Source organism: Lottia gigantea (assembly GCF_000327385.1).
Source record: "Lottia gigantea unplaced genomic scaffold LOTGIsca_7, whole genome shotgun sequence".
NCBI classification, from domain to species: Eukaryota; Metazoa; Mollusca; class Gastropoda; family Lottiidae; genus Lottia; species Lottia gigantea.
In genome coordinates this window covers 3,257,018-3,268,761 of record NW_008710370.1, presented here as the reverse complement: position 1 = coordinate 3,268,761, position 11,744 = coordinate 3,257,018, and the positions used below count along the sequence as shown (strand labels likewise).

The following is an 11,744-nucleotide window of genomic DNA, read 5'->3' as shown; positions in this document are numbered from 1 at the left end:
CTTTAGAAAGGAGATTATAATGAAGTTTAAACGGCTCTCCTATTATCGTCAGCTTACGGCTAGGTTTTTCCTTGAGAGCAGATTAAATTGGCGATTCTTTCGGCTCTCAATTCATCTTAGCCAAAAGTACTTAGTTTGGTGTGTAAATCGAAGTGGATTGGAGAGGCTGTTGTCTCATTAGGAGCGACTTAATAAAGACAAACTGAATACCATGTTTGAATTTCCCAATGCTACTTTCAAAGACTGTTGAACTAAGTCATTTCTGAACTAACACGTTATCTAACGAGGATTATGTCCACTATGTAAATTTTAGTATTGTAACTAAACGGGACAACAAAACGTCTGATTTCTACAGGTGTTCAAACCGGGCGTCTAATCCACCACTTAGAAAGTAAATATGAACCTCTTCAGGAAAGAACAACAAAATTTTTATTTGTTATGTTCCAAAGTATATGTCTACATGACACGAACCACCCACTAGAAAATCCAATTATTAAATGAATAAGTAAATCTTTTAAGTATCAAAGAACTACTTAGGCTACTACAGACATGAAATGAGCAAGACCTCCGGAAATGAACTTTATAATCGATGTAAAGACAAAATTCGAATTTGATAGCTGGATTTCAGCCAAATTATCGTGAAATGAATTTGCCATTCAAAAATTGGGAATGCAACATTTAGAAATGGGCTACTTACATAATGAATATCTGCCTATAATCACTATTAAAACTATCTTTACCACGACTAATTCCTCACTTATGTGATCTTTGAATAAAATTGAAAACACGGAAGTAATGGCACTTAATTGATGAAATATATTTTTAGCGAGAAAATGTTTGTCAAAATATTTTATGTATTGGGATGATTTTCTCAAAAGTAAAGTTTGAGTCATCAATAGCAATTCATTTGAATACACGGTACTATTCATAAGAATCAATAAAGATTTATGATAAAATAAGGGGTGTGGTTGACCTATATTTATTATAATAGCAAATGCTCAATATATGCAAGATAATTGCGGAGCGCCCCTCGAAATTTTCTCAATTCTGTTTCATGATGACGCTACAGGTATTTCATTTTACACGTATAAACTTAATTTTGCATAAGTGGACTATCAATGTACAGTGCCTGTGTTTAATTCTATTGTAGTGCAGTAGTATGTTAAACAAAGATGTCTGATGTTCACATTTTTAAATAATTTTTAAAAGAGCAATTCTAAATTCTAGTTTTATCAACTCTGTAAAAGATTGATTTAAAAAGTAGAATGTAAATGGAATTGGCTTAATCAGTATAAAGAGAAGTCACCTAAATGGTGCTTTAGAATCCAAGAACCAAAACAGAATTCTCAAAATATACTTATTTTCTTTTTTTTCAAACTCGTTTTTTATTTATTTAATAAAATCTTAACTTATAAATTTGTGGTTTTACAAAATATTATCATGTTTAATGTAGATATAGTTCCTCAACCTTGATCAATTAACGTTTCAAATAATTGTTAATAATTTCTGATTCCGATGAGAAACAACATTGAATTTTTAGTCTATATTGAATACTGAAATTCCCAGCTTTGCAATTTATTGTAAAGTCTATGTATATTCAGTTGATTCAATAGGTATATTTTATAAATTCAAAAAGAAATACTAATCTACTTATATTTTTTGATATTGATAACGTGAACTGAAATAAAATTATCAACATTTTGTTTCTATTAGAATGCTTCAAATTATATTCAAGTACAAAAAGATTAAATAATTGCATTGCAACGTTAATGGAATTTGTTACGCAGACTCAAGTAAGTTTGTAAATTAAAATATTCTAATGGTCACCTTTCGTCTCGTGTTTTTTTAATTTAAGGTCATTTCAAAAGGTAAAGAAATCATTATACATTATCACCGAAAATTAATTCAAATTAAGAAACAAAACTAGTATTCGATATTTTTTAAAATGATTGAGGTGTTTTCAGTTACACACAATGGGTGAAATAATATCATCCGAAATAACCGGTTTAATATTGTTTGTACATTGCTAAAAACTTCAGTTAATTCATTTACGACAATTTGCAGTTATTATAAGTAAAATTAGCGTATTTGTTTCTTCATGGATTCGCAATCAGATTCAATTTCGTTTTACAAATATTATCTTTTCCTGGTTGTCTTATATATACCAGTACAATAGCGTTGATTATTGTCAACATACGCTTATAAGTGAACCTTATAAATATTCATAAACCACTTACCCAGCACAGCCTTCTAACCGTGAAGGAGCGTTTTCATTGGTCCGTGTATGTTGTCAGTCATTCAATGGGACAAAGGCCGTAATGATGAGGAGAGAAATGAATGGATTATAGTCAAAAGCTTAAGAGATAATGGGAGGTACTGGTGATAATTTCATTAAAGAATAATACAAATTAGGGCGAAGATACTGAACCACCGTGGTATTTGGGTATTGTTCTCTGATTATAAGCGACAAGAAATAGAAAGAGGCTATAAATTTACCAGAAGTCATCATACAACATCGTGAACTGAACGGACGTTATTTGTTAGAAACTTGAATTATTTGGTGTTTGTTATAGCGTGTTTAATGTGAGGTGATTTAGTGAACTCAACGCATAGGATAATATTTCATCGTTTCACAGAATTTGTAAGGCGAAGAAAACAACATTAAATTACTGAAATCTATCAGAATTGTCGTAAATAAACGACCTGAATGCAAGACGAACAGAAGAAACTTGACAGTATGTCAGTGGACTCCAGAGTTCCCAGATCTTTACCAGAACTGATGCCAACTTCAATGGCGGCTGCCATGATGCCTCATTTTCCCTATTATTACACAGCAAGTCAATTGAAGTCTTGTCACAATGCCTTATTACAGGCTAGTTCTGCTGTTGCCAGTGGTAGTTCACCTTCCATTTTTAGTATTGATAGTATTTTGGCCCCAAGACCGATTCCAGCTCACAGACCAACACCCTATTTTCCTTATCCGGGTATCACTCCAGCACCGTATGATTTCTTTGGTGAGTATTCTTCGTCGATTTTTTTTTTCATTCCTAATCGCATCAAGAATTGGAAAGGGTAAATTGTACTTTATGCCAAATAATTGGCTATCAATGGCATCCATCAATTTATGGATTGTGTGTGAGTAACTTGATTTATATAGAAAAAAAAACCACTTTCCATAAATGATATGTTAAATGATAAACAAAAATCATGTTAGCATGTTATCTCGACCTGATACGAAAACGTAGCGTATTGACCTAATACAGTAAAGTAGTATTGCTAACACATAAATGTGGATTTTATTCATACTCTACGATTCTCACTTTTTTTAATAATATATTCATAATAATAATATCTATTTAACATTTATAATATGTATGAAAAATGTGACATATAAAAATATTAAAACCATCTGTATTTATAAATTTGAATAATGATAACATCTAATTACTGAACGTAATTTTTAATCCACCGCACTTTTAAAAAATTTTAAAGTTATATAGCATGTCCGAATATATTTTTTTATTATCATTCAAATGACTTTTCTTTATTGTTTAAACTGTTTTAATTAATAATAATTATTATGCCTAACAATTTGTTGTAGGCCACCAATTCAGGCCAAATATTTTCGAATTATTTTACGGTATACGTGGTATTGTTCATAATAATGTAAACAGTAAACCATTTTAAACGCCAAGTATCGAAAAAAGCAATTTCTGTTATTTCACATAGTATGAAATTTAAGGCGGTAAATCAGTGTAAATTTTGTTGACTTCAACACATTTTATAGACCTTTATCTCATATTACATTTTTAACGAGATTGAGCTCTGCTAAGTGAGGAATTTTAGACAGTCTATTAAATAAATTAATAGATTTGCAATGAACGATTAAGTTTCCAATTTTTACCGGTTTTCTCATAAATTGTTAAGGTTTCATTTATTCCATATAATGTTATTTGTTTTTATCGATAACGCTAAAATTCCAAATGATTTATAGAAACTCATTATTTCCCACTAAATATGGTTTCAGTTAATTCACAATTATTTATTTTCGAATTTTCCGATTTGCGTCTATCATCCTCAATTTAAATTATTTAAGGTTTCTGAAGATTTCAATTACAAAAATTTGTATTGTGCTCTTTTTAAAAAAAAAAAAAGAAAAAGAAGTATGCAATAATATTTGATCTTAATTCGGTCTAATTCCTATAGTATAATAAAAAAAAAAAACTAAGGCTAAAAATGTTTATACAATATCTATATGAGGCTTAAAACACAAATACATTAAAGGCGTACTAAATCATCTCATTTTTTCAAAGATAATTTTAATGCGTAACAAGGTATATGTAACATGACAAACGCTGTCACATATTTCATATTTAGTGATGATAACAATCATTGTGAATAATCATCATATAAAACTGTAAAAAACCGTAATGCATGTACTTTCCATGTAGTTGTTCTAGAATACATGTTATTATAATTCCTTGATTGCTCTTATTTTGTATGTGACTTGTTTTTCCCGTAAATTAGTTTAAAGAATATTAGACCAAAGAGTTATGTGAAAAATTGCTTTAATTTAGAGAAGAAGAATCATATCTTATAAACACTGATCTCTTAAACACACAGTTCCTAATCTTAAATACCTTATATATTTTAATAGAGCACTTAATATTAACCATTTTAATCCAAAACCTCAAATTAATACACTTTACTTGATAAATACCCAATTACCTTTAATAAACAGTCTTTGATGTTTCTTTCAATAACGACAAGAGATCCATATGGCCGAAATTGTCTCGCCTTTACAAATACCTTTTTAAATATAATATGACCCCTTTAACAGTTTAAAGTGTGATGGCTAATACGTTAGTTTGTTGAATATTGCTTGCGATTTATATTTGATATTTGACCACTTTCATTTGGATTTAAGAATTCCTCATTTACTTTTCTGAGACAAAGAGTAAAAATTCAAACTTAATTAGCAAAGTAGAATATTATATAAAAAAATCCTTTATTTGATATAATATTGTAGGGATATACTTTGCATATTAATTTTGCATTAAGTTTTGCAATCAGTAACATGAAAATCATGCATAACTGATAATTAGGGACTTGATGATAAAAACACTTTCATGAGTAGCGTTTGTTCTACTATAATTTGTATTAATTTTTCAATCAGACAACCTCATTATAATTTTAAAATGTTTACTTCAACAAACTTGCTAAACTGTTGGAGAGAAAATTGCATACATTATTGTCTACTAGTCGACGATTTCCTTTTCAAAGGGTCATTTGATTAAAAATTCGATAATTTTAAATAGGTTTAATTGCTTTTTATGTAATATAGCAAATTGTATTCCTTTTGTTTATTTAGATGTATACAATTACTGTCTTTCCTTATGGGTGAAAACCATAGCAAATTACTATCATTTATTACAGTGACAGTTGCTACTGCATCTAATTACAAGAGTTCAATTTTGTTTTAAAACAAGTACCTAAAAATGATCTTGGCAAAGAAAACTATTTTCATCGTAGATATATGAGTATTATTTAATCAAATAGTATTATTAAATAAACAACCACGTGTCACAAGAGTTAAACTTTTTTTTAATACAAAACATAAATACTAACACTGAATTACAAACTTCATAAACTTGTAGGTTTCACATGAACAATCAGAATAGAATATATTATACTCTTGATGTCGTGTCATTCTCTTGTCAAACTTTCCTAATCTTTTGTCAAATATTAAATTCGGATTTTTACCTCCGACGCTTGAAAAACCAACAAAATGCTACAAATTCAAAAGAAAATCTATAGGGGATATTTTGATTTTAAACGCTAAGAAAAGGGGCAATTTTCTCTGGCATATAAGTTACCATGATTTATTTGGATAAAAAGTTATAGTAATTTTTGCGGTAGGTGTCTTGTCAATGATACCCTATGTCTCACGTATTGTTTATTAAATGTACGGATGGTCGCGTACGCTTTAAGACGATTCTTGGTTTATTTGACGCGCTCACTGTCACAGAGACTATATAATTATCACACAGGGTAGTCTAAATAGGATAGTTCTGAGGAATTAAACACAAAGCAATCCGAGATTTTTGATTGGAAAATAATAGTGTTGAAACGAGGTTTAGTTGAAAGTTTTAGGTTTTTTAATATCACAAGTCAACTGATCCTCCTTGATAACATCTCTCTTTACCTCTGAGTTACCCGACTAGAGACATATTTTACTGGTACCAATTCGCTATTCATTATTTTCCTAACCATAAGAGACTCGACCTTTCACTTATGTTGTTCAGGATGAATGACATTAACCCCTATGCGTGTTACTGATTAACGAAAACAAAATAAATATCAGCGAGATTTTTAGAAACCGAAATACTGTTTTTTAATGACATATTGTCGCATCAACGTCATTTTTTATATAAATAATAAAACTATTGTATTTATTTCAACAACAAAAGGAAATCGGATGGGGGTCTATAAAATTTATGATAATGTGGAAATTGTATATTGTGTACTTTCAAGATTTGAATAAAACTTCATTTTTGATAGGTGTATTATGTTCAATCAAATAATTGTAATTACACATTTTCTATAGAAAAACTTTTAACTTATCTCATTATCCTGTCAAATTCAATACTCATGTTAAAAGTCATGATATTAGAATACGGCCATAAAAGGTGTAAATTGAATAGTGCCAAATATGATATGAAAATGACTACAAATGTTGATATTGTTAACATGTCAATACATATGATTAATATCTCTACAAAAACTACAGATAATATTCAAACCTTTAGAAATTAAAACTTTGAACTTTTTAAATAAAGGGTCTACTTCAATATTATCTTTTATAATAATACAACATCGCCCTAATGTGTTTATGTAAATTAGGTAGCCTGAATAAATAGAGTATTAAATACAATGTTGTTTAGAGAATATTTCCATACGATTTTTCTAAATTATACATATACATACATTTCTAAAATTTATACCATACATAAATTGTTATATTTAATAATTTGAATAGTTAGAAAATCAATAATAAGCTGACAAAATTGCAGCAAATTCGTTTAATCTTGTTAATGAAGTAGGTTATGTTCAAATTTGTATACATATTAATAATTGTATGTAATAATCAATTTTGTTATCATTTTAGCTGCTGCTGCGGCTGCCGCCTATCCGTCACCATTTCCGGGATTCCTTTCACCTGCTGATCTTGCTCGTGCTGGCCAAAAGAGAAAAAGGCGACACAGGACTATCTTTACAGAAGAACAATTGGAGCAACTAGAAAATACGTTCCACAAAACACATTACCCAGATGTTTTACTGAGAGAAGAACTTGCATTGAAAGTTGATCTTAAAGAAGAGCGAGTTGAGGTATTTTATTATTTTTTTTTAAAATAAATATACGTTATCATATTTACCAAAAATATATGGCTAATCTGTGTTCCCACACAAAGGGGATGAAAATGTTTTCATTTCATGTCGGTGTCGTTAAAAGGTATATTATATACTATTTTCTATACAAATATTATAAGGCTAATATTCGCCCCAGTAATGAAAGCATTTGAGTTGGGTTATAAGCCAATAAATGTTTTATCTTTTTTATCTATAAATCTATCATTAGAACATAAATTCTGATAGCATCGCAATTCACGATAAACCTATATCTTTCCAATCCCCCAAAACTTTAAAGTTTCCCTAACAATATGAGACTATTAAGGGATTGACAATGACGGTATCATGTTGCAAAGTCATGTATGTCATTAAGAGATGTATAGATACAAAGATGCTAACACCATGTCGAATAACTGCCTAATGTAGAAAAATTGTTACGCTTCAATCTCAAAAGAGAAAGCCACCCATTATCAGAGTGCATCAAGAACAAAATTTATTTTCATCTTCAAAGTAATCGGCAAAACAAAGTCGTTATAACGAACGATTTTAATAATCTCACTCATCAATACTATATCTTTTATAAATTGGATTTTCTTGTTTTGGAAATTAATTAGTGCCTTTGATCTCGCCTGATGTTTTATTAATGGAAATATTATTAATTACTCCTTACAAAGATTCTCAACAATTTCCATTTGATATACTTTAGAAAACTATAATTTGTTTTAGTGCGCAAGCAGTTTTTGATAAATAATAACAAGTGTACATTTTTAAAGTATTTTTTAACTTAAACTCTAGTTCCGACCATACATTTCGAGTAAACCAATACCCTCACCTTTTAAGATCTATCAGGACATCTGTATTTTGCATATATAGCTCATTATATTTCTTTTTTTGCGGATAAATAAGCCAAAATAGACGAATTAGTAGATGCAATATAACTGTTCCGTACTATATTTAATCTAATAATGATATTAAAACACATGTTACAAGTAGTTTTTTTTCTAGATTCCAATATTTCAGTACACGAAATGCTACATCGATTGTCAGCTTAATGTTTATGCAATACTTCTATCTCTGTCAAACAGTTTCATTCTCCTAAAATTGATTTTATATCGTATTCTAAGTTAAGACAAAAAATTATTAATACAACTAAACTTTTGACAATGATATCATGCTGATACAAGCTGCTGTTCACAACCGATAAACCGATCAGATAATCAGTGTTTGATGGCAAAGGATCTATTCCACGAAGATTTGTAGAAGTTAAATTTGAGTTAATGCATTACTGATCATGTATTACGTTTCAATTCATGAAAATTTCTAGATCTAGCCTGTTGAATTGTCCTGCCTAAATCATATTAATATTCTCTCTTTCCGAAATTTGATTATACTTCGTCACTTACTACAGTCCAACGGACACCATTTGCAAGTTACATTATTCAAACTTATCACGCAATAATATCATCTCTTGCTGATATAAAAATGTAGTCACTTTTATCACGCCGTTTGATTCAAAGGCACTCTGAATTACGATTAGTTTACAATCGTCCTAAAAAGACCAAATTATCATGATTGTTGAAATTATTGTTGAGCAACAAGCCCGCGGCTACTAATTCAATCGCCATACGCAGACAGTTGGGTAGTTGTTTCTCGGGGGATTTCGTGGTGTTTTCCTGAACCATATGAACGATATCTCTCAGAACTAATGGGCTCCGGTTAGTGTCGCGCATTTGCCTCAGGTAAAATAAACTAATTTAAAGCATTTGTTAATTCTATGCCCTCACTATTTGTCGATAGTATTATATTCTTATTATTATTTCCAGCTGATTTAACCCAAGTCGAGATGAGCTGTAAAGTCATATGATGATCGAATTTAGAACCCTTCTAATCATGAACCAACTCTCCATATGCTATGGATTTTAGACTATCATTTTCATTGAAATAAAGTTTCGAAATTTTGGACAGGTTTTAATATGAATATCCATACACATGATATGGCTAATAAGGTGAATGATTTGCATTATTGGAAATGAGTTTCAAGTTTACTTCCCTCTCGAGACTATCGACATTTATAAATTGTTAATTGATTTGACTGATCAATAAGCTTCAACCAAATTAAAGTATTACTTATCCATATTGGACACAACATCAAAGCGCCGATCGGGCCAAACGTCTCATTTAGCTTCTGATAAACCGATATCAGCAGTTTTCCAATAATCACCCGATATCCATTATCGCGCTGCAGCTCAAACGAGGCTAAGCTAGTTGATAAACTCTAAATCGGTCTTTATCGGTGACAAATAAACCTTACATCTCTCACATACTGATCGTATAAATACACTGGTTGATTTCATCGAGATCGTGAACTTCCATGAGAAATAAATTGTTCTTACACATGTGATGTGTTCTGTTCACCTTTTCAGTAGATCGAGCGATTGAATTCTTGTTGGTCCTAAGGAAAAAAATTCAAGCAAGAATATTATTATTTTAATACGTTCGCTTTCTAGTCTTGGTCTATCACCATTTTCTCTTCCATACGCTAAAATACTCAGCTTAATATATTGTTAAGAATCTCATAGGGTCAAAAGATGTAATGGGAATATCATAAATGCTACAAATAGTTAGATAAATAAAACCAAAGACTTCATCTGCTAAGTTTTGATCAGTCATGCGCATAACAGACAGCTGAGGATCAAAGCAATCTTCGGTTTCTCCCTTCTTATCACAGTTATTTTATATCGACATTGAAGTTTATCTTACGTGTGCTATATTATCGCTATTCAATGGCTTAATGACTTTTTTTTTATCGTATTATATGGGAGAGATTATGTTTATAAAATCGCAGAAACCCCTTAGTATATTACTACTATACATTGTCATACTAAAAGATGCATTATTTTTGAATGTTAACTAAGAATATATTAAATTTATATTTTAAGGTTTGGTTTAAAAATAGAAGAGCCAAATGGAGAAAAACCAAAAGAGAGGAAGAAGCAGTAAGACGTGGACACAGAGGAGGTTCTTTATCGGAAACAGACAAAAATATGACTGAAAAAGATGGTGAAATCTCAGTTTGCGTTGATGACAAGGATTTTAGTGATAATGAATGTGACAGCCATGAGTCATTAAATGTGGACAGTTGTGAAGAAGAGCTTTCTCAGATGGGGAAAAGTGACGATGGTGGGGACTTTTCTGAAAATGACTTAAGTGTGACAAGCCCAGGCAACAAAACATTAAATTCTGCTCCATCAACGTGTTAGATGTTTATTGTTCATGTTAATAGTTGTTATATTGTGGCAACAACATCGTATCTGTGCTTATATGACTGTTTTGTGTTGTTTGCTTTATACTCTTAACACTCTTTCCTTTAATATTAATTATTAATTAATATTCCGAAAATTAAACCAACAAAGACGATTTTATTTCGGATGAGGAATCATTTATTAAGACATCGCAATTACTGTCGGTGGTATGTTTTTTTTCTTAAATTATGTTGCTATTGGCAGTAAAGTTATATACTCGACCCATCACCCTTTCTATTCCGTTTTCTTATGACTAATTCGAGTTGTTTTTTGTTGACGAATTATTTCATAACGTTTAACATGTAATATTGATATTTATGTTTATTGTATGTTGTAGATATTTAAATTGTATAAAAACAAATCTACCATAAATCGGGGAAAATAATCAAATACTCAAATAAATGTCTGTTTTATTATTGATATTTATATGAAAAGGACATCACTGCAGTTCAGATATTTTGAAGTGTCGTATGCTTGATTTGTTCACAACTTCTAAAAATATCAATGGCCAATGCGTCGATCTCAAAGTTCGTATATTATTGGAATATCAGGATATATATCTCTGTATAAGAGATATATATGTAATTGGGGTGGAACTATCTTCTGTCAATAGATCCTAACCGTTCTTCCCCAATAAATATCTTCTATGTCGACACGTTCAATCACAAACTGTACAGGATTCTTTATTGATTCTTAGTCGATATTTTTTTACAGGATTATGTTTTTGATTTTTATTGATGTTATTTGAAGAAAACACAGGACATCAATTTTACTAATTCAAAGCACAAATATTACAATTCGAGAAATGCATTCGTATCAAATTTTCATTTTAAGTTCATGAATAAAAATTAGCTAATTATATTTTAAAGAATAAAATCCAAAAATAAAATAAAAAATTGAATGTAATATTACTTACCTATATCTAGTATTGTATTTCAATCATGCATCAAAATTCTGAAAATTGATTTGAGTAACTTAAATTAAAAACTGAAATTCTGAAAATGCATTATGCAAATTTCATACTTTTGCACC

General features: G+C 30.0%; 1 protein-coding gene across 1 annotated transcript; it reads left to right on the top strand.

Annotated features, from left to right (window-relative positions):
* Window positions 1-2,779: 2,779 nt before the first annotated feature.
* On the top strand, window positions 2,780-10,670 carry LOTGIDRAFT_107589 (hypothetical protein; the record flags this gene model as incomplete). The annotated part of the gene is made up of 3 exons (XM_009065592.1): window positions 2,780-3,014; window positions 7,169-7,389; window positions 10,350-10,670. 3 exons carry the CDS (start codon window positions 2,780-2,782, stop codon window positions 10,668-10,670), a joined length of 777 nt encoding a protein of 258 aa, XP_009063840.1.
* Between the last annotated feature and the right edge of the window lie 1,074 nt (window positions 10,671-11,744).